The sequence below is a fragment of the Amia ocellicauda genome, chromosome 11 (genome assembly GCF_036373705.1).
Source record: "Amia ocellicauda isolate fAmiCal2 chromosome 11, fAmiCal2.hap1, whole genome shotgun sequence".
Taxonomy (NCBI): Eukaryota; Metazoa; Chordata; class Actinopteri; order Amiiformes; family Amiidae; genus Amia; species Amia ocellicauda.
The window spans coordinates 29,301,368-29,325,286 of record NC_089860.1 but is presented as its reverse complement, the minus strand read 5'-3'; the positions used below and the strand labels follow the sequence as shown (position 1 = coordinate 29,325,286).

The following is a 23,919-nucleotide window of genomic DNA, read 5'->3' as shown; positions in this document are numbered from 1 at the left end:
GCATGTTGTTACAAGTATAACAGGTGCCCAGAACTTAAATTGCTTTCTTGCATTTTTCCTTGACATACCTGCAAATTGCCTTTTAGTCTGAATCCATAGCAGGAGAGGGAAGAATTTTAAACAAAAAGGGCTGTTTTACATTACAGTGTAACTCATACCCCACCAAAAAAAGCACAATCTCCACTCTATATACATCAGATACATTAGTTCACACAGTACCCTGTTAATTCAGGTCTATCATAGCTCCCAAGTGTTGTAAAATAAGCCTCAGTGATGGCAGAGCACTCTACAACCACTAATGCAAGTGAACTGAAAAAGCATTTGATATTTACCTCAGCAAACGTACATGGCGTGGACCGATCATCTTGTTTTCGTTTATTTTTAAAAATAACTGCATCATGGGTTATTTGCAAGCCTGCATTTTAGAGACCCACACTTTTGTGCAGCATCAGTTAATTGCTGAACTCTTGTCATCTGAAACCCAAGTGGGATTTCGTTAATTCAATAGGTTTCAAAGTTGAAGGAGAGGAATTCCTTTACTAATGGACTTTTTTTTTGCTTTTGTTTTGTTATGCTTTATGGCAGAAAGCTTTTATCTATTCAGGCCTGGACTATTGTGGCTCAGGTGCAGGAGATGAGGTTTCTCTGCTTAAAAGACAGTGTGTACAAAGGGTAGTTTGATGAAGGGCAGCACTGTTAGTCAGGGAGCCGGTTGCTGATAGCTAAGAACACCTTTGGCTGGCTCAGGTGTGTTTTTTCCTTTTTTCTTCTCCAGGTAACAGTTCTCCAGAGTCCCCAGGCATCATTCAATCTGCTCCCGGTTATGGGAAATGATTCGTCTCTTTGATCCTTTTGACAACATAAGGTTTTAAAAAGAAGGAGAAAGAACCTGATTGTTTAAAAGCTGATACCACAAAGATGGGTTTGAATATCTAATGTTTTTGCATAATCAAATCAAAAACAAGACACAAGACACTCGGTTAATTCCAATTAACCATTTTTATTTTTATTTTTTTAATGGAATAAGGATGTACGAACATGCAGCACTGTTATGGTATGGCTATTAGACAAGCTATAGTTCATAATCAAGCTGGCTGGGATTCAGAAAAGGAAGGAAAGGAAAGGGACAGGCAGTACTGCTGCCTCAGTGCTGGTCCTGTCTCCTCCTACAGCTGCATGGGTTCTCTGTCCCTTGTGCCACAGATCTAGCAGGGGCACCTCACCTACTGTCTGTGTTCAGTTTTCACCATTGGTACCACAAGCCTTCGCATTGAGCTGTAACAGTAGCATAAGGAAGCATTTTTGTAAAACTTTATAAACGGTTTCACACATTCAGGTCAGAAAGGTCTCGGCAATGCTGAAGGAGGGAGTTGTGAGTCGCAGGAGGAATTCTGTGAATTTTCCTGGTGTTGGGCGTTGTTTTTGAGATTAACACAGTTGCAGAGTTCTGAAAAATGTGACAGCTGCTAGCTCTGACATTACAGTGCAGGACATACTAGTTCATGAAGCAAGAGCATAATAATTTAACATTATAATGAGCTAGTTTGATGAGATACTTTACCAAATGCATTATTGGAATGTAAACCAGTGGATAAATCCCACAAAAACTAATGAAATATACTTACTCATTTTATATTGCATTGTTTTTTATAGACATATGAAGATTCCTTAAGTAGTCTATTATTACAAAATAATTTGTTGAATTCAAATTGAACACTTATGTGCATAAATAAGACAATAAGACATTTAAGTGGCACAACAGTAATTCTAACAAGATTAATCGTGACCAGTCAGTTGAGTTACATAAGTTTTGCACATTTCTATTGTCTAATTTAAGACATATTAGGCATCCTTCACACATCCATGCTTCGCCACTTACTCTTGGCTAATGCAGCGAAAAACATCTGTCCCTTTATAACTACAGAGCCCACAGGAATGCACCGGTGCAGTACTGCTTATCACCAGGACAATGTGTTGCAAGGGTAATAAAATCACACACAGAAATCATCCACACATTACAGTACAATTATGATGATGTTGAAAGAGAGAGAATTCATTATCAGTATCTGACCATTAAATATGTTTGTTTATTTTTTGTTTCAGTGTTGAATTGGCTAGGTCTTTATTTTTAATGTTAGGCATATTTGATTTTAAACATACGAACATTTGTTATTTTATTTCTTGCAGACTCCAGGGCCACTCACCTATGTTACAGTATATCACATTGTTACATATAATGAATTACCCATTTATCCAGCTGGGTTTTTACTGGAGCAATCTAGGTGCAGCCTTGCTCAAGAGTACAACAGCAGTGTCCTCCACCTGGGACTGAACCCACGACCCTCTGCTTCAGAGCCCTGACCACTATTCCACACTATATTATAATATAATGTTGTAGTATATTTGAGAGGTTAGACTCTGGTGTAATGGTGGTAATCCCCCTGGCTGTTTCCGTTGTGTGCTGCTGACAGATTGCTGTCATAGTGTCTGCTGTGCCGTAGTTGCACTATATGCTCTTTTGGCAGAGACTGAACCCTGAGGGTGGGCAGGAGGTCTGTTCAACAGTCACCTTCATTAGCCCTGTACCAATGGGCAGATAAATTAACCACTTGTTTCCCAATTTTCCCACAATCTGTCTGCGACTCCTTTTGGCACGCTCCTTCCAACCCCCCATATTCTATATCAGGAGAATGTGGACAGCAGTAGTAAGCAAGGAATTTTGTTTAATTTTCTACACATATTTAAGGTATTATGATATATAAAGGGGTATATGAAAATAAGTTAAAACCTTTTTCATTTAAGTTGGAAATGTGCGGGTACTAGCAGAGATGTGAATGATGATTGTTCTAAGGAGATTGGCTAGAAACCTCTTGTCTAGGAATATTTGTTACAACAATAGAAGTGGTTGACGGTGGCTTGACTGGCTGCTGGAATTTACATGATCAAGGAATTACTTTTGGGTGATCAATTCATGTAGATCAGCTATAGCATAAACAATTAATTCAGTCAAGTCTCTGATTAAGCCCAATAAATGCCTTTAATCCAAATGGTGCAATGCAAACAAAATCAATCTTACCCCTGCTCTTGGATTTAAGGTGTGAAGTGGTCTAAGAGATGAGGACAATGGAGCAGGAGTGTCAATACAAATTGGTGATTAGGTCATGGCATTCCAGTGTTCTATATGCCAATAATCTGATACCTCATTATTAGGGTACCACCCATAAGATCAAATCCACTAGTATAAAATACTTCTCATGCACAACTTCATGCACAATTTGAAACATGTTCCTTAGAGAAGACTTCCAGACCTTGCAGCAACACCGCAAAGGATTGTGCTCACATGTTCTCCCAGTAGGCAAGTAAAAGGGTTATTTGTGTTACTGTAAATACTGGTGGCTATGTTACATACTTGGATATTGGTGGTTAGGTGGTATTTATTTACATAAGTGTATATTGGTAAACTTAGTTATTAATGTACGTCTTGGTCACAATAAATGTGATTATTCATCTATGATTGGATGTCTACTTTTACACGATTAGCAGAGAATACATTTGCTTGACTGATCCGATCTCAAATTTGTAAAGTGTACATTAACTTAAAGAAACTGCAGCAGAGCTGTTTAATAGGCTCTTCAGTTATTCTTAAGTAATTGTCATCAAATGATATTTGATGATAAGGAGTGAGACAACTGAGATGATGATTAAAAAACTTGTTATTCAATTACACTGAATCGCAATAGGGAACCTGTCGGAGATACAGTATATAAACTTTTCACATGAATACAGACTTCTTTTCAAACATATTATTGCTAGGCTGCTAAGTGTTTCAGATTGTACCATGTTTGATGTTTTTCTCTTTCTGTGTAGTTGAGCATGTTGCCATAGATGCCTGGGTACAAATACAACTTCTCCATCTTTTTGTCTCCAATAGTAATTTAGTGATTTTAGTGTAAATGTACTGAATGTTAGTAGATTGAGCATTCTGAAGTAAAAACAAGGAGTGGACAGCTTTCTCCTACTTCTCACCCCCTTGCTTGACTTCCTTCATTGTCGTTTCCTAGCCGGATGAGTTGCCCTGTTTGTCTGTTCATTTGTCTCCTGCCCATGTCCAGCTATGCTAGATATGGTAATCCAGTCAGCATCCCTGCCCCCGTGACAGAGGATAGAGGCTTAAAAAGCTCTACTGTATTATTTACCTGTCCCATGGGAGCTCTGTCCATATCTCTCAGGTTCAGGTTCATGGTATTTTGGCTGTGTTTCTGCATTCGTGGCAACCGGAGTGAGAGCATACAGAATTTGCACAGTAGGCTGATTGTTCTCTGAGGGGCTCCAGGTAGGCATTGTCAGTAGATTGAAGGGGGCGTGGCTTCTAAATATAAACAAGCTGCACAGAGACCGTCAGGAAATCGATAGAGATCCCACACTGCACTCCCTGAGCACGGTATCTCACCGTGATATGAATGTAGTCTTTGATTTATTTTATATGCTTTTTATTGCCTTGTTATTCTTTCATAACAGATACCCTTACGCAGTTTTAGTCGCACTGTCCTCTACAAACACAGGGATAGGTACTTCCTGCACATTTATATTTAATTTACATCCAGAAGCAAACTGTTTTGCAAATACAATCATTCAAATTAAGTCTTATTATATTTTAAATACAACAGATAGTAACAGAACAGTATTTAATAAAACATTGCCCGATGCACAGAGAAGCTGACGAGGTCAGAACTTGTATAGATTGTGGCAGCATTAGCCATCTATTTTGTGTCTCTTTTCACATGGTAACCCTTCAAAAAGACTAGAAAATGTGGTGTGAACCCACCAGGAGTTTTTGAATTGCTAATGTTTTACAGAACATGGAAGTGGCTTTGCAAAAAAAAAAACAGCTTCCAGTTATTGAAACCCTGATACATGTACAACATCTCTATGTAAAGATTGTTTCCCTTTAAGTAAAACTGAATTATCCATCCGCTGGGGTTGGTTTGCATATTATCAGCATGTGCAGCTTGTGAAAGTGGAAATGCATCAACACTACTCTGTTGCCCTCACCTGGTTTCCCCTGTACTTACCCTGTATGTCTCTGTGTGCTCTCTTTACCTCAGCACTGTCAAAGCCCGAGGATGACAACAAACTGACGGTGCACTTCACAGCCTCTGAGCACTTCCAGGAGAATGTGTTCATCGAGGGCAGCCGGCCTCAGTACCTGGAAGCGCTGCACACCGAGGCCCAGGAGGGGCTCAAATGTCTCCAGCAGGAAGGTGCGCTGTCCCGCCGTCACCCTCACAGTCACTCATCAATTAATTTACTCAGTGTCTGTTTTTAACTATGTGTTCACAATAGTAATTCTCAAGTTCTCTTTGCATTTGTTCGGTGAGGTTTGTGATTGATGTTTCATTCCTTTTTCAGAAAATGGGAATGGACTTGAACATGGGGACAACCAAAGTATCCATGTAAGTAGATTAATGTAGTCAGATATTGAATTCAATCTAAATCTGTTATGACTTTATAGTTTCATAACCTAAGATTATTAGAGAATAAAACAAAAAACATAATTTTACAGGAAATATGAGAAGAGATTATTTTTGTGCTGACTGTTTACGTCTTATCTTGATCTTATCTGTGCAGTCGACGATAACGCTGCAGCCCGAGCATGAGGCCGGCTTCAGAGGGAGAAAAGGATCACTGGAGTCGGAGAGCACCACTGCAGACACCGTCTCCACTGTGTCGGCCCGTTCCGCACTGCTGCGCACTGGTAGGCTTCTCTATACCAGCTCTCCAGGACTTTCAGTACGACTCCAACTGAAACATTTTAGATTTTCAGCTATAGTCTGTGGACTCCTGTATATACATTTCCAGCAGGGGCTTGATACTTGAATTTTTTGCATTGATAGACTTGTACATTATAATAATATTAAACATATATAGTGTGTGTGTATTTGTTTTCATATACATTTGGTTTTCTGCTTACTTGGTACAGGTTGTACAACAGCTCCAGAACCTTTGCATTTTAGTTCCAAAACAGAGCTAGAACTTTTTGATGATCGTGTTCAACAGGAACCCACATCTTGTTTTCTCAGTGCCTAAGGGGAGGATGTAGTGAAATGCAGAATTATTTTAAAAATCAACAGCCACTGCCTGTTATCATTAAAAGGCTGAGTGTCTGACAGGCCAGAATTAAATCACTGGAACTCATGGGCACTTGACTGCATTGCAGCTGATTGACATTCTCTTTCCCCCTAAAGGCTCTACCTTCAAGCCATACAATCAGCCTAAAAAGCCAGAGAAGACCAAAAAGAGAAGCAGAAGAACCACTATAATGGGAATACCGCAGCATGTACAAAAGGAGCTAGGTATGTCCACATGTTACAGTGCTTGATGTGTATGAGTTGGTGTCGGTGCCTTTTGTTCAATACAACTCACTCCTGAATTCAGTCTTGTCCACTCCAGTTCTAGAATAACAATTCTTCCATTGAAATTCGAAATCCAATTCCAGAATTGAAACAGAGTTTGTTTGGAAGCGACCCCAACTCAATATTCAGCATTGGTTCACTGATCCTAGAACTAGAAGTTGTTATATAGGGGTGCAACTCCACAATAGATACTCGTAGAACTGCAACTTCTCAATACCCTTATAAGAAACACCAGTTTTGTAGTCCATTTACTCTTTGGGATATGAAATAACATATCCATATTGTGTGAAGTGTTGTCATCACATTCAGTTTGTAAACTCATGTAAGATAAGAGGTATAGAATGTTTTGGAAATGCTGGTCTGTGATTGGCTGGTTTCTCATATAGGATATATATTTATGGAAAATAGTTTGTATTAATATCGATGAGAACATGCAGAGCTGTGGCTAAACATAATCAGGTATTTACTACTTAAATATGATCTCATTCCCAATGTAGATTTGATTTTATTATTTTGTTTTATTAAATTAAAAAAACAGCTACAGTATGTGGTAGAAATACCTTGTTCTGATTCCTACCTGTTTTTGTTACTTTTTAAAGGGATTGAGAGAGCAACCATGATAAAGCACAATGCAGATGGCACAAACTCTGTCCGGCTGGCAAATGGAGGGGATGGCTCTGTGGTCATACCAACTGTTGATGGAGAGTTGCCAAGACCTAATCATGAAGGTGCCAGGGTCCACTTGCAGGCCATCGAGTTCATGCAGTCCTCCCATGAAGAGAAGCTCCTCAAGCATCACATTAAGGCTGTTTACAAGGATGACTTTGCCCTGCACCACAAGGTGGGCCCCAGGTTCTCTCCCATGCAGAGGCCCAAGTCGCTGGCTGTACCGGGAATGACGACACACAACTACATAAACGAGCCCCAAAGCCCCGTCATGTCCATGTCACCACAGGCCACCTACTTGTCCAAGATCATCCCCAATGCCATCTTGCCAGCCTCTGTGGATGTCATCGAGATCAGCAGAAGCCGCAGCAGGAACAGCGTCCGCACTGTGAGCAAGAGCAGTCTGGTATCTGCTAGCCCGGCCTCCACACGCTCCAGCATGCGCTCGTCTGCCCGCAACTTCAACATCAGTGATCTCTCTTCCAACAGCTCCAACTGGAGCCACTCCCAGTCTTCCGAGACCATCGTGTCCAACTCCTCTACCATCTCCTCCAAGGGCAGTGCAAAGAAAGTTCAGACCCTGAATGGGGCAGGTGAGCCTGCTCCCAGGAAGACAGATAAGGAGACCAACAGGCCAGGACCTGATCAGATGAGTGTCAACAGCTCCGTCAGCTGGGCAAGCGCTTCCTCTGCAATGGCCCAGAATGGCAGCGGGCATGGCAGCAAGCAAAAGGGCAGCCCAACGTCACCATCTTCTAGCACAGAGAGTGGGGCAGATAGCTATGACACCGCAAGCATCCAAAGCGCCAGCTCTTTCAACCGGAGCATGTCTGTGATGAAGATGAAGAGGCCACCAGCTCCCCCGAGGAGGACCTATTCCCTGCACCAGGATAAGCTTAAGCGTCGCTCCAGAGAGCTGCAGGACAGTGGCAGCGCAGAGACCAGACAAGACAATGTCAAGGTCCCCCACCAGGAAACATGGGTGGTTGGAGGAGGGAAGCGCAGTATGATTGTGGATGAGGTTTTTTCACCTGGTACGCCAGGCAGTACCCAATCAGGGAGCCCAGCCTACTCTGCAGATTATAGCTCTCCAGACGACTCCAGGTCTTCCGCAGCTGCCAGTCCACTCACTCCAGAAACGATGGCAGCCAGGGAAGCTGTTCTCAAGGAGCAACCAGGGTCAAGTGATTCTTCCCCCCAGAAACCCCCCTTCCTCGTGAACAAGTTTGAGAGGACTATGTCTCCCTCAAGCGGCTACTCCAGCCAGAGTGGTACCCCGACGCTCCCCACCAAAGAAATTCCTGTTTTCCCATCCTCACCTGGGAATAACAAAACCAAGCCAGCAAAACCTGAGAGAACGGTCTCTCGGACGTCCCCTAATGCATCTGTATCCTCTTCCGTGACCTCTCTGTCATCTGCGCCCTCCGAGCCTCTTTCTCGAGAGGCTTCAGCCAATTCCCAGCCTGCTGGGAAGTCTTTCCCTCCTGTTGCAGCTGTGAGCAACAAGGCAGCCCCTGCCCCTCCCACAGTTTTACTCAGAGAGGCATTTAACATTCCACCACCACCCAAAGTAAAAGCACCTTCTCCTCCACCCCCTGAGACATGGATGAACAAAAAACGCATCTTCGAGGTGCTATATGGCCAAAATGCCACTGCAAACAGGTTTTCAGCAGAGAAACGGGGGACTCTCTTGATGCAAAAGAATGAGACTCAAACTGCAGAGAAGCAGCAGAGTCCATTAACAGATAAAATAGAGATTCTGTCTGTAGAAAAGGGGAGTCCGTTACAAAGTAAGGAGACTGTCCAGAAAGCAGAGATTCTATTACCAAGTACAAAAGAGGTTCCGGCAGTCCAAAAGCAGGAGAGTCCAGTGGTTGCAAAGAAAGAGCCACCTCCAGTTATGAAAAAGAGCAGTCCACTGGTTCATAAGAAGGAAGATGGACCTGTACAGGAAAGCCCCCAAGTAAAGAACCAGATTTCAGTAGAAGAAAAGAAGCCAAGTCCTCGGGTAGAGAAAAAGACCATTCCACTGGCACAGAACCCTACAGCTATAGTTATTGTGCAAGCACGTACTTCACCCCCACCATCTCCTCCCCCCGCCCACCTGCCTCCCCCACCTCCTGCTAAGAAGACCTCAGATTCATCAGTTTCATCTCCCCCTCCCGAAGCATCCCAGGTGAACCCAATAGCAGAATCTGCCTGGCCACCCCCACCTCCTCCCCTGGAGGAATCTGGACCTGTATTTGCAGTGCAGGATGAGGTAGATTTCTCCTTCCCTCTGCCACCTCCTCCTATGTCTCAGGAAACTGTCACAGAGGTGGTGAGCTCTCCTGCTGTTTCTGAGATCCTGGAGAATTCGGGGGCTTCCACAACACCTATGGCACCTGTTACAGTTATTCTGCAACATGAACAAGCAATGCCTTCTATAGCCACTGTGGCCGTGATGGCTGCATCAGCAGCAAAGAATTTGAAGGAGGAATCTGTGAAAATAGCAGAGCCTGCATCACAACCACAGCCAGAAGAAAGGGCTCCCCCACCTCCCCCACCTCCCCCAGCTCCCCCTTTGCCAGTGGCTATTGTCAAGCCCAGTGACCCATTGGTAGTTACCACTCCCTCCTTGGATAAGTCTGCATCAGCTCAACTGTCTTCCACTCAAGCACAACCTTCCCAAGATAAGCCAGCTGAAGTTTCCTGCCCTCCAACAGCATCTGACGTCATCCCTCCTGCACCCCCATTAACTGTGGAGAAACAGGTCCCTGGGAACTTCAGAAAACAGTCAAGCCTGGCAAGTAAGGAGCCACTGTCACGGCCCAAAAGCACACCTGCTCCCAAAGAGGATGCCAACATCCCCCTGGTCACGCCTTCCCTGCTCCAGATGGTACGGTTACGATCTGTGAATGTTGCAAGTGAGCAGACTCTCACTGGTGACATCAAACCGAGCGATGAAAACGGATCCGGCCAAGAACAGAGCCCGAGCCTGAGCCCAAACCAGACTGTACCCCAGAAGCCCATCCGCAAATCCCTCTCTCTGAAGTCGCCTCCTGCCTCGGCACCCCTTCCTTCTATGAGGCTCCAAGAAGCCATTCGCTTGAAGACAGCTGCCATGTCTTCCAAGGATGGCAAGCCTGCCAGGCTCAGCTTACGGACGTCCACATCCGCCACTGCCAGCGGTGAGCTGGGAGTGCCTTCCCCCAGGTCGCCAGATGAGGGCGCCCTGCATAAATCTCCAGCCTCCACTGCCAGCTTCATCTTCTCTAAAAGCACGAAGAAGGTAGTCATCGAGACACCATCATCTCCGGAGGCTCAGACCGATCTCAAAAAGAACCTCGTGGCAGAACTGATGTCTGTGTCCAGCCCAACAAAGCCCATGACCAGTCCGCCCCCAATCAACGGGAAACCAGCAGCCATGAAGAAGCCAAGCAAGGTGCCACCACCGGTGGCCAAAAAACCACCTCACGTTGCGAGCAACCCGGCTAAGCCTTCGAGCCCAACCACAAAGACAGAGAGCTCCCTGAGTGAGCAGCACCCCTCTACTCCCACAGAAGGGGGGCAGAAAGGGACTGAGACACATGGGGAGGCTGGGAGTGTGCAACCTGCAGGCCAGCAAGCACAACCAAAGCAGGATGCAGAGTCAGCAAGTAAGATTTCTGATAACTTCTGATTTTAATATATGTATATTTCCATATCTGTGTCCAGATTACATTTATTTATTTAAATCTTATATTTCCCATATATCTATGTGCACAGGACAGGGCCTTTGTCACCCACTTTGTGATGATTTTCATACAGGGGTTGGTTGAGTGTAACCTTTTAAAAAGAATGTGTGAAGTCAAAGGAATGTTAATTCCCCTGCTTGCAAATTATGCCTCCTGCTGATGCATGATGTGTAAGCTTGCTCGAGGGACTGCAGGTGTAATGCGAGAGGACTGGTGAACGGAGGAAAAGCAAGCTAGCATCAGTCTTTAAAGAAATTCGTGTGCTGTACTATTGGAATTCTGGAGGGAAAATAAGATTTTTTTTTCACAATTGAATACTCCTTTAATAGTTCCTCTTACTGTGGATTCAGCCTTTGAGTTGTAAGACTGGGGCTATTGTACTGTTTAGGTTTTTCTCCCTTTTTAATTTTCTGTGCTGCCTTAGTTACTTCGTACAGCAGTGATGAATCTTAGTCAGTAGAGATATGTGTGAAACTGATAGCACAGTGGGTAACATTACTGGAATTGTACACTTGGGAAAATCTGGTCCCAGCAACTGGAGTTGCAGATAGTTGAGCATAGACTGGAAGTACATATGCTCTCAGATGCATGAATGACAAACAAACTCTTGCATTCTCTCACATTGAATAGCAAGGCACACCCTACTGAACCTGTCACAGTGCACTGCCATCTGTGGGCCTTTCCATTTATGGAAGCCACAGGATATCACAAATTATAATTAAACAATTAATGAAAATCCATCCTTCCATATTAATTCAGTACATATATATATATATATATATATATATATATATATATATATATATATATATATATAATGTTTCATCTGTTTTCTCTAATAGCTTTTATTTTACATAATATTATTTTTATTCTGTTTGTTGCAAATACAATTGTATGCACTTGGTGACATTCATGTTTTTTTATCCTCTTTGGTAATACCTCTAATGTGAGCCAGATATGCTAAATTAAAGCAGTTAAAATGTGTTTCTTCTCCCCCAGATGGTCCTGAAACTGATAACACCGTGACATCGTCTGCTTCATGAAAGAAAAATACAGCATCTTTGAAGACTGACCAATCAGAAATTCAGGAATTATCTCTCAGGGACCTGGACAGGTCAAAGGTCAAATGAGAGTAAGAGAGAGCAAGTTGAAGATAAACAAGACTGGAGATACTCAAAGGGAGAACTCTTATGATAAGCCTTAGCCTTATAATGGCCTTCATATTTATGCAAAAAAAAAATGGTGTTGGTCTTTAATTTCTTTACTATAATAGCTTTATTTTGGAGATTAAAAAAAATAAATAAAGAAAACATAGAAGGACTTTCTGCTTTGGCAAAACATTAAAAAAATGTAAAAGCTCTAATAAGACGACCTTGGAACATGGTCACAGGTTGATTGGAGTTCACTGCTTGACTGCAATGTTAGATCGCCACCTAGTGGTCTTAATGGGTACAAACCACTGCGGCCATGTTTGGAAAGATAAAGATACCTATAAGAGTCGGCCAATACTTTCAAGTATGTAATACCTGGAAGCTGTATTTTTTTATAAAATTAAAACATGCACTATTCCTTTTTGGAGTGTAGCTGAAAATACTACTACTAATATCCCCTTCCACAATTTTTTATAATTATTCAGTGATTGAAAATTCAGCGGTTTCCCCTCCCCTAAAGGTCCCAATAAAATAGCCATTCCATATGGTAAGAAAAGATTAATCAATCTTTAAATAACACAACAAATATATTAGAAAGCTGTCAATCGATTAAGCACTTTGGTAAGGTTATGATATAAGCCTGTTATTAAGCAGTTCCAAGTTTTGGGAATCTGCAAGGCAGTGTTTCAGATGAGACTACGGTCCAGTAAAGTCCATATTAGACTGACAAAATCAAATTAGCTGCTTCTTGTTGAACTCCAAGGCAGAAGTTTATGAGGCATTATTGCAGTGTTCTCATACCTAATTTACAGGATACTGGCAAACCTTCAACCCATCTCAAGCTCCAAGCCCATAACCTGCTGGTCGCTTTCTAGTGATCAAACACAAGGAAGTCTGGCAAGCAAGAAGGTGCTACTAAGAGAGGTGTTTGCTGTAAGCAATTTGGTGGGTGGGTAGAAAGTTTTAACTTAAGTCTTGATTTAGGCCATCACCTGTACCTTTCCAACAGGAAACTGCAGTTGTCTTTTTTAATATATATGTCTAATTTCACCTGAAATGTCCCAGTAAGCTGTTAGTGGCTGGGACACACACACACAGACCCCCCAGAATACCAACTTGAATCTCCAATTCTGGGGGATTTATTTTAAAAAACAAAACTAAACTGTTCAACATTGTCGTTCACCAAACAGCACGACCAAAGGTTGATATCTATAATCTCTACCTATGGCAATCATAAAAAGAAAATTAGTTCTGGGATTAACAAGTTGCTATCTAGGACTGAAAATGTTGTTTCCAGCATCCTAACACTTGAATCTCATTAAGCTGGCACTATTTCCTGTACATTTGTAAAGGCTAGTTGCTTTAATCATTGTTACTGTTCTAGCAAGGGTCAATGCTGGTGTTAAACCGGGTGTTTTTTGTTTAGTTTTTTTGCTGCTTTCAGAGATACAGGAGAAAAATGCAGGTACTGAGATGCCTTTCGTGTCCTGTACAGAACACTGGCAAAGCTGACGCACATTCCCAGGGAATCTGTGTTGCACATGTAGCCCGTGCTCAGACATGGCACTCCTTGTGGAAGTGTTGGCAGGACGTCAGCTGGAGTCTGTGGCAGACATTAACAGTGCTCTAGTTCCTGACAGATGCATTTGGAAAAGCATGCGTGTAACACTGGAGGCCACAACTGATTCCTATAAGACTATAGTTACAGTGCACACAAGTATGTTCTGTGTTAACATAAAAGATGCACACTCTGATGGAAAAAGTCTGAATTGGTCAAGCAAATCCGTTCATATTTTGCAAAAACAATTTTGCTTTCTATTTTTTTTTATGGCCGGTACCAGAGAGTTGTGTCAACCGGACATTGTTAAAGTACATGACACGGCCAACACAGGTCAATTACAAATACTTCCCTGCTTGGCTCATGAATCAATTTTACTAACTTTATGCCAGGGATGATTTGTTAAAGTCTTACTCTAATAGTGATGTGACCTTGGTTATGAACCCATCTGTGTTGCGAACTGTAGAGTAAATCGAAATGGCATATCCTGGTGTTGGGTGTTTAATTGACCAGAATGCCATTCAGATTTATCAGTAAATCAGCTGCCAAAAAGTTTGCCACATGAAACCATAGTAATGCTATCTGCCAAGAATTGCTCCAAGGGTGACAAGAAAGGTTGGGCATTGTGCTCAGTTTCATGTTCAGAACTGTTTAAGAAGAGTCCCATTGGAGCTGATGTTCCTTTTATGTAGGAAAACCCACATTTAATTTAGGCAAGGTCCCGAACAATCAATAGAATTCACTGCTGCGGATCACAGGGGGTTCCTGCTTGGTTTAACCGGATTATACACCTTTAGAGCAGTGCAGATGCCTGTACAGAGTAGAGATTACTTTTAAGATACAAATACCCTGCCCAGCACACAAGAGGTCCCGCAGTGATCTTCAAAGCAGGGTTTGTGGTGTTCACTGTAAGTATTAATTCCAAACTCACTTCTACTGTATATCCACTGCTGTGTCTTAGTATATATATATATATATATATATATATATATATATATATATATATATATATATATATATATATATATATATGAGAGAGACATTTATATATATTCAACACAAGATGTAAAAAAATATATATATTAATAATGAAATCACTTAATGATACACTGCACAAGTCTTAAAAACTGATTTTTAATGGGAACAGGTCACAATCTTCTGCTGTCTGAAATTGCAATACCTTCTGCCTTGGAAATCCAAAATAATAATTATAATAATAATAATGTACAGTTCCTATGGATTTGTTTAAAAAAAGTATAAATAAAATGCCTTAGAACTCTTTGAACTATGTGCCTTTCTTCATTTAGGACAGTTTTCTTTTGATTTGACGTGTGCTGTAAATAAAATAATCCAAGACATTGTAATACACTATATAATGTGAAGCCAATCTGTAAAGCACTATGAATATGACCGTGTAGAGGGGCAGGGTATCTTTAATATCTATATATATCTATATATATATATATATATATATATATAGATATATATAATCTTTGGAATTGTGGAATTTATGTGCTCAGCCCCTCAAACATAATCAATCAAAAAGATAATTAGGCACACACCTTGGAGGACATCTTTGCAATTTTTCAAAAGGAAAACAATTGTTTCCCATTTAAAATACCTAGATTTTCTTTTCTAAAAACCCTTCCTCAACAGTGTTGTAAGTTTATCATTATTTAAATGCATTTCAGTCAGTAAAATCACAAATGGACCAATCAGGGCCACTTATTCAACTGATGTAAGAACATAACACTGCCATATAATTGTTCTATCAAAGGATCTCCCAGAGAAGGCTTTTGGCAAAGCATTGCATAATTTCTGCTCCTGCTAATATTTTTTATAAGGATGAACAAAAAAATAAAGGATTTATTAGTGACACCAGTGTGTGGCCTGATGCTTTTGAAGACTCCCTGAAACACATCATAGCCAGGCACTGATCTCCAAGACTTTAAAAAAAAAAAAAAAAAAAAAAAAACAGTAGAAGGAAGTGGAATCTGTCGTTTGTAGCCGTGAGGTAAAATCATGATTCCAGCGTAGCCTTGACAATGCATGTTAATAAAACAACAGCAACACAAGGACCACACAGTCTGTGGGAAGGACCCGGTGTGTCTGCAGTACAGCCTGCAGTCTGCCCTCCATAACCATAATTCCTCAGATTTCCATCAGTGCAGGACTGTTTCTCATTTAAGAATTAAGACGGTAGACTTCCTTGCAATGCATATAAAACGTGCATAGTTTAGCCTTGACTTCAATCTTGGACATGTGGGTATATTTTTACAGCATGTGTATGTAACACATTATATGCAGTAATGCAAGAGTAGATTTTAAAAAAACTATTTGGTTCTGCAGAAATACCTAGGATAGAGCCCAGATCTGTGGCAATACAGTGAGATAGAGGCACGCAGGTTAAAATGTTACAATTAAGAAAACACCAAGACAAGCTGGGTTGAAATTACATTTATTAATTTTGTACATGCTTTAAAGGAGAACAATTCCAGACGGAAGGATATATTTTCCACTGTTGAAACCATTTTGATTAATAGTAGGGGACCGGATTCCCCACACAGTACTGTTGATCAACATTGCAAGAACAAAGAATTCACCAGAGCCTTATTAAAGTATACCATGACAGTACAGACTGTCTTGCTTATTGACTTATTTTTTTAAACAATGCTTACATTCTTTCCAATAACAAGAATATAATACCTTGTTCAAGCTTTAGAAATACCCCCCCTGCAGACAGATTGAGTGCTGAATCATCAATTACTCTTATGAAACAAACCCTGTACACATTACCTGTGTTGTGTGAGGCTAAATGTGTCCCTGCAGGCTGTGGGCGGGTTTGTTCTACAGTTAGTGATCAGCGGTAGTGGCTGTACTTGCAGGAATGATTGACAGCTGTGGACGGTGTTTAGCTGATGTTACCCCCCTTCAGTGTTTTACAGCTGATCTGCCCCAGTTTGGTCATCAGGTTATTCTCCTTCCACTGAGCCACACAGGCCTCTGAAATCTTCAAGTCCACCTGGATTCAAGACGGCAAAAGAAACAAAAGGTCACAGACACCATCTTGCACTGCGATACTGCCTCATTTACCCACAGAGCCAGTGCATTGCATCACTGGTCACTCTTCTATCAAACAGTGTACGCTGGTAACGTGATATTAACTAATCAAACAATTAAAAGTGAGGTTTAAGCAAGCATTCCTCAACATTAACTGCAGGTGTTAAAGCATGCAGTTTTATATACACTCAAGACCGTGTCCTAATAAGTCCTCAGGACTCAGCCGAGTACAAACCTGCAGCTTCTCGAACACTTTTTTCTTTGGCTTCAGCTCACTGTCTGCCTTGCCGGCCTCGTATCCCTCCACAAACACCCGGTCCCCCGGCGCCGAGCCCTCGGGGGGGTCCAGGGGCTCCACTCTCCGACTCTCCCCATCACTGTGCCCAGAATTCACAAGAGGGGAAAACCATCAGGTGTCCACTTTACAACCCCTTCTCTGCTGTTATGACTCATCTACAGGTTTTGACCTGCTGGGTTTGTCATAACAGCATTCACAGTAGGCAGCATGTGGGGGGTGTTACTCACATGGACGCACAGAGCAGCATAGCCTGGGACTCCACACCCCTCATCTTCTGGGGCTTCAGGTTGCAGAGCAGCACCACCAGTCGGTCCTGCAGCTGCTCAGCGGGCAAGTAGGCCACCAGCCCACTCACCACGGTGCGCGGCGCCTCCTCGCCCACATCGATCTGCTCCACATACAGGCTCTCCGCATCGGGGTGCTGGCGGTGTTGGGGACGCAGGCCACACAGATGTCAGAAATAGACTCCCAGTCGCACAGCAGTCAGATCCATCTTCACATTAAACTGTGCACGTCACAAGGTTGGTGCTTTGGGCTTTCATGCCCGTTTAGCATAATCGAGGTCAAGGTAGTAATGTGAAATGTGCTCAGTGTGATCTGTGGGTGCAGCTTCCAACACCTGGACTGGATCAGACTGCGGTGCAATGGGAGTCCTGTTGACATCGCAGGAGAGACAGCAGGGCAGGAGAAGAATTCAATTGAAGACAGATCTATATCTTACCTTGTCAACACTGATGATCTTCCCAACTCGGATATCTAGCCTGGAGGGGATGATCGCTTCTTCCTCAGAGTTTTGGGGATTTCCTTTCGCTGCCCCTTCTGATGTTAGAAAAGAAAACCGAAGAAACAATGCTTTAGAGAATCTTTTGGAAATTAGTACTATACACCACGACCGGTTGAGCTTAAGTTGCCGATGTTGCCGACGTGAAGAGCATATCCAGAAGGCAATCGAGCCAAAGAATTTGACATTAATTCTCTGATATTCTTGCTTACATGATTTCCAATTCTGTAAATAAGGTGCATACTTGCGTGCAACTCTAGTGCTAAAACACATAGCGTGACAAATTAGGAAGGGATGGGCCAAGGCTGCCAAAAAAAAAGAGACTCCACCAGTTCTATGTACTCACGTTTTTTGGACGGCGCTGGGTAAGCAGAGTTGGTCAGTTTCTTCAGCTCTGGACTCTCAAACTTCTTCCTGATGGGATCCAGGAGCTTGTTCAACGCCACCTCTACAGAGGCCTTCAGATCACCAGGGTGAATCCGCTGGGGGGGCAGAGGTCAGGGAAGAGGGAGACTTCAATGAGAGACTTTGGTGTCATGGCAGACAGAGGAGAGTACAGAGCACGTGCAAACTAACTCTTTCAAATGTTGCGTCTTTCGCTCTTGCAAGGCTTTACTGTACCTCCTCTGCAAAGTCCTTCTCCACATCCTCGATGACCGTATAGACTTTGTCACCTCCGAACTTCTCATCTCTTTTCACGGTAAACTCTGAAAGAAACCAGGGGACAAACAAACAAAATTAGGATCAATTTAAGGGCTGTGTTAAGCAATGTTAAACTTCTCAACAAGAAAACCGCAAATGATGTTTTTGAGTTGTAAATGAAAAGCACTCTTATTAATTAAGCAGAAGGCCAGCACTAAACGAGGGCAGGTGTAACTAGAGAGCCAGGGGAGTCACCCGAGTGCAGGGGGAAGAGGACATGCTTGACGAAGGACAGGACGCCGTTGTTCTCCACGTTCCCCGGCTCACAGAACGCCTTCTTCAGCTTCTTCTTCACGTCCTCCTTCCTGTCCAGGAGGTCGATCTTCGACTCCTGGGGTCACGGCACACAAGACACAAGGAACCACGCTCAGTACACCGCTTCTGCCTGGCTAAAACGTACTGCACTCTTTCTGTCTTCATAAACAGCAATCCCTAAAAAATCATGCATTTTATTATCTGCCGCTCTGTGCAGTTTTCATTTTGCGGGAAGAAAGATGGGAAAATGTACATGTTTCTGCTCATGCGTGTCTCACATTTTCATAAGGTAAGATTTGCAGGAACAAAAAATGTGAAATGTATTTCCCCCCAAGGCAAAGTGCTGATACCCAGTGGTGCAACCGTTTAAACAGGCATGAAGTTACAGAATTGAAATGCTCCGAGGAGAGGGTGTGCCTCTCGTTGGCTCAGGGTCGGCTCTCACCTCTTCCGAGGAGCTCATCTTGCCCCCAGTCAGCCCTGGCACCATGGGGTTCATCATGTGGATGCGTTTAGTATAGCCCAGGGATGGCAGGTACTGAGGAGAGGACAATGAAACGCACCCATAACCACTGAGAACATTGAAAACACGTCACCACCCACGCAAACTCATGACAGGAAAAGCCAAAATACCTTGTCAAAAATAAAACCTCTACTTTTTATTTATTTATTAGCCTTTTTCTAATTTTATTTACTTTTTAATTCACCACACTATAGTGCAAAGCCCTCAACTGATCCCTGTGATCCGAGTGCACACTACCTTTTCTGCCAGAGTGAAGATTTTCCTCTGATCCACACCGCCAAACTGGGCGTCCACCTTTAGATACTCCTCATCCAGCGCCTAAAAGAAAAGCAGGTTTAAGTGACTGTGCCGGTCCATTAAAATAAACGACAATGTTACAGTGATTACCTGCTTACAGTCAGGGTAGTACCTGTAGTCCAGGGTACAGCAGGCCACTCAACAGGGGGTGTTCTACCTGCTTCACCACCTCAGCCCCAGCTTTCTTGGCATCGTGCTGGGTGACAACAGAGGACAGCCGGTACACATCCAGAGTGTACTCCCTGAGGGACACGACAGGCCCCGTTAACAAAACACACCGGGCATTGCATTTACAAATACAGTGGACAGTACTGATAATAGCTGAAAAAGTTATTTGGTCACTCAATTTAATAAATACTGTTCATTCAGCTATGCTTATTTATTCATCAATAATATATTTCAGAGACTGATGAAAAACAATTATTCAGGGTTGATTTCTATGAAGCATGACCTTCCACAGTTTACGCAAGGGCTGCCATAACTCCGCTCAGTCAACAGAATTCTTTACGGTTTTATCTAGGCTCAGAGATTAGGCTGCAGACAGGTGAAACAGTGTTCAGATCCTCACCTGCTGAGCTGGAAGTCAGTTCCTCGGATGAACTTGAGCTTGTCCAGAGGCACTCCGATACTCTCTAGCATGGCTTTGATGACCTGCTCGTAGTACTTGGTCCTGAGCTCCAGAAGCTCCCAGGGGGCCTTCATGTTGTCCAGGTAAGCGTGCAGATCAGCAAACAGGATGGTCACCTATGAGGATAAATGAGGAGGAGGTACTAAAGGGACTAGCAGAATTAAAAACAAACAAATCACCTGGGCCAGATGGTACATTTCCAACAGTACTTAAAGAAATGAGGGAAAATATTTATAGGCCGCTAACTCAAATATTTAAAATGACACAGAACAGGGGATGTGCCAACTGACTGGAAGACAGCAAATGTCATACCAATCCACAAGAAAGTGGACAGGAAATTACAGACCAATCAGTCTCACCTCCATTATCTGTAAAATGTTGGTAAAAATGATTAGACAGAAAATACAGGAGCATCTTAATGAAAACCATATTCTTGGAGATACTCAACATGGGTTTAGACGAGGCAGATCATGTCTCACTAATCTATTAGAATTTTTTTAACATGCAGCTGCAGCTGTAGATCATGTGAAAGCATATGATATGATAATTCTACTTATGATATACTTAGATTTTCAAAAAGCTTTTGATAAGGTTCCACACCAAAGACTGATCCTCAAATTGGAAGCTGTAGTCATTCAGGGTAATGTAAGTAGATGGATTATGAACTGGTTGATGATCTGGACTCTGGGATAGTTAGCAAACTAGTCAAATTTGCAGAAGATACTAAAATAGGTGGCTCAGCAGAAACAATCTCGGCAGCACAGGCTACTCAAAGGGACTTAGATAATATTCAGTTGTGGGCCGACACCTGGCAGATGAAATTCAATGTGGACAAGTGGAAGGTATTACATGCAGGTAACAAAAATGTCCACTATAATTACACTATAGGAGGGATAGTACTAAATGAAGTAACACATGAGAAAGACCTAGGAGTCTATGTGGACTCTTCACTTTCTCCAATGAAGCAATGTGGGGAAGCAATAAAAAAGGCAAACAGAGTGTTAGGGTATATTGTCAAAAGTGTAGAATTGAGAACAAGGGCAGTGATGTTCAGACTGTACAATGCACTAGTTAGAGCTCATCTGGATACTGTGGACAGTTCTGGGCTCCACACTTCAAGAAAGATATCGCTGCTCTAGAGGCAGTTCAGAGGAGAGCAACCAGACTTATTCCAGGTCTGAAGGGAATGTCCTACTGAGAGACTGAGGGACTGAACCTTTTCACCCTGGAACAGAGATTACATGGGGACTTGATTCAAGTCTTCAAAATCATGAAAGGCATCGACCACATCAAACCAGAGGAGCTTTTCCAGATCAGCAGGGACACACACACCCGGGGACACAAATGGAAATTGGGCTTCAAGGCATTCAAGACAGAAAACAGGAGACACTTCTTTACACAGAGAGTAGTCACAATCTGGAACAAACTCCCCAGCGATGTGGTTGAAGCTGAAAATTTGGGAACATTCAGAAATAGACTGGATAGGATCCTTGGATCACTTTGTTATTAATGAGAAAGACCAAACGAGCACGATGGTTGAATGGCCTCCTCTTGTTTGTAAACTTTCTTGTGTTCTTATGAGGGACAGGGTACAGCTCAGGGTCTGAGCAGAACCAGGCCAGTGATGGACACACCCTGAAGATAAGAGTCCACACTTCTGTCTGCTTTCTGAAATCACAAGGGCCCAGAGTCACGGGCTCGGTTCTTAAGGGTTTACTCATAAAAGCTGTTGAAATGCCCAGTGATCGGCTGTAAAAAATATTCTGGTCTTTTCTTCAAGTAAACAGGTCATTCTATGTTAACAATCTTAGTTTATGGAACACAATCTACGTTGATTCCACCCTGGGAAGGCAGAATGTTCTCTGGCCCATTTTGGGGATTGTCCCTGCCCTCAGGCTTCACTCACCTCACACCCTGCCTTTAAGAAGTCAGCAATCTTTGACATGGGCACAAAGTATGCCACGTGAGGTTTGCCTGTGGTGGCAGTGCCCCAGTACACCTTGAGCTCTCTCTCCTTCAGGATCTGTTTCAGTTTCTCCTCTCCCAGAACCTCCTGGTAACACAAACACAAACATATTAGTGACCACAGCAAGACTATCATGAACAAAAGTTAACAAACAAAACAAAATTCAAAACAATTGGGACTGTATAAGTAATGAGTTTAAAAACTAATGTGTGGATTTTTTATTTAGAACCACATACAGACAAACTTAGTGTGCTCATCATTGTTCACATTTATATCAATTAAAAAATATAATAATAATAATTTGGGCAAATACTGAACTGTAATAGACAGGCATTATTACAGAAGGGTGGTCTTTTCAGAAAAGCCACACGTTATTCTATACAGCTATATAAGGCTCAGACAGTTGAAACGTTGATAGGCAGTGTCAGTGCAAAATGGTCTTAACCTGCAGGTTTCTGGTAATGATCTGGTACTTTTCATCTGGGCTCATCTGTTCTCCCATTGCTTCTCTTCTTGTTACAGTGAAGGCAGAGAGAAAGAGAAAAGATGATGTATTACAACTCTGATACTTTTTACACCAAGTACAAAAAAGGGTTATATATTCATGAGATCTATTAATACCTAACACATACACATTTCTGAATATAACGCATCAATACTTACTGCCATAATATTAATAATAATGACGGATAGACACAAGGCAGATTCGGACAGATGTTCAATGCCCGAGACTGAACAATGATGCAAATTGAACATAATCAAAACCACTGAAAGACACATCCAGTTATATATACTGTTCAAAAAAATTAATGCAACACTTTACATTGATTTCTGAACTTGGAGTGTCCCCTTAATTTTTTTGAGCAGTGTATATCCATCTTATATTAGAATAAGCATGCATGACATTCACAGCTTTGTCGAAGGCCAACTAGTAACAACCAACACTGTCACAAATAGCATTACTCGACACAAAATGATTTTCAATCTGTCCCCCACGTGTCCGGCAGCAATGCAGCGGTAGGACTTATTCTGTAAATGAATGAGCTTATTCCAGACGCATCTCCACAACATTCAGGCCAATGAAGCTTACAGGAACTATTCTGTAATATTTCTCGATCAATAATTCGTGCTAAGGTAGACAATAAAATGTGTAGATATTTACTACCTGTGAATATCCTTAAAGCAGAAATAACACCACCAAGGCTCAGACTGTGCACTTCCTTGTAAATGGCTCTGTCAATGTGTTGCATCAGCGCTTAGCAGAAAAGAAACTCGGCGCTCGACTGCACGTCCTGACAGGAAAAGCAATGGATCTAGATTGACGCCAAACCACGCCCCGCTCTGGTGCGTGCTCATGAATATTCATGCGGGCTATTTGTAACTACACTGTGATAAAGGGCCCTTGTTGTAATAACGCGTAAATGTCAAGGAAGGCCTGTCTGTATATAATCTAGGTGCATCGTGTTAAAAAATGCAATTGTTTTAAAAAGAGAAAGCTTGACGAGGGAGCAGTATATCGTATATATCACGCTGCAGCTGTGTCAGAAACTTAAAGAATAATTTAAATGAATATATAAACGAATAAATATACATTGCTTTATGTAAAAAAATACCTACCTGACTACTTTAAAATGTATTTATTTACTTTTAAAACAACGTGTTTCAGTCATTCAATACAAATATCTAATTTAATTTAACAATCTAAATTGAATAACCATGCATATTTAGTGGGACCAAAAGACTCAAAAAACATCCAGACACATCGAGGCATGAAATTACATAATTGTTAGTGCAACTTCAAATTGAGACCACTAGACTCATTTTGAGAGGAGTATGAAGAGAAGTAAAATCCATACGTTTTACTCTTCTCAGAGGGTTCAAATGCTAGTACAGTGTAACAGTAAA

The 23,919-nt window shown here is 42.1% G+C and overlaps 2 protein-coding genes across 6 annotated transcripts in view; one reads left to right on the top strand and one right to left on the bottom strand.

Moving 5' to 3' along the window:
* Nucleotides 1–14,789, top strand: part of nhsl3 (NHS like 3) — an 81,768-nt gene extending 66,979 nt beyond the window's left edge. For all 4 annotated transcript variants that reach the window (XM_066717339.1, XM_066717338.1, XM_066717340.1 and 1 more), the window contains 6 exons: nt 5,106–5,261; nt 5,410–5,453; nt 5,629–5,755; nt 6,246–6,353; nt 7,013–10,717; nt 11,795–14,789. In XM_066717339.1, the coding sequence (XP_066573436.1) occupies nt 5,106–5,261; nt 5,410–5,453; nt 5,629–5,755; nt 6,246–6,353; nt 7,013–10,717; nt 11,795–11,838 (4,184 nt within the window). In that variant the 3' untranslated portion in view covers nt 11,839–14,789. The remainder of the gene's footprint in view (nt 1–5,105; nt 5,262–5,409; nt 5,454–5,628; nt 5,756–6,245; nt 6,354–7,012; nt 10,718–11,794) is intronic.
* Nucleotides 14,790–15,946: 1,157 nt separating this feature from the next.
* Nucleotides 15,947–23,299, bottom strand: yars1 (tyrosyl-tRNA synthetase 1). 2 transcript variants are annotated; one of them, XM_066717335.1, is made up of 14 exons: nt 23,180–23,299; nt 22,460–22,526; nt 21,955–22,101; nt 19,989–20,164; nt 19,533–19,662; nt 19,361–19,441; nt 19,046–19,138; nt 18,541–18,676; nt 18,265–18,350; nt 17,990–18,125; nt 17,584–17,681; nt 17,090–17,283; nt 16,800–16,941; nt 15,947–16,526 (listed from the first exon to the last, which is right to left on the bottom strand). In XM_066717335.1, the coding sequence occupies exons 2-14, from the start codon at nt 22,514–22,516 to the stop codon at nt 16,416–16,418; spliced, it is 1,587 nt and encodes a 528-aa protein (XP_066573432.1). In that variant the 5' UTR covers nt 22,517–22,526; nt 23,180–23,299; the 3' UTR covers nt 15,947–16,415. The 2 variants fall into 2 exon arrangements, with proteins under 2 accessions (XP_066573432.1, XP_066573433.1); XM_066717336.1 differs by having other exon boundaries at nt 22,460–22,523.
* Between the last annotated feature and the right edge of the window lie 620 nt (nt 23,300–23,919).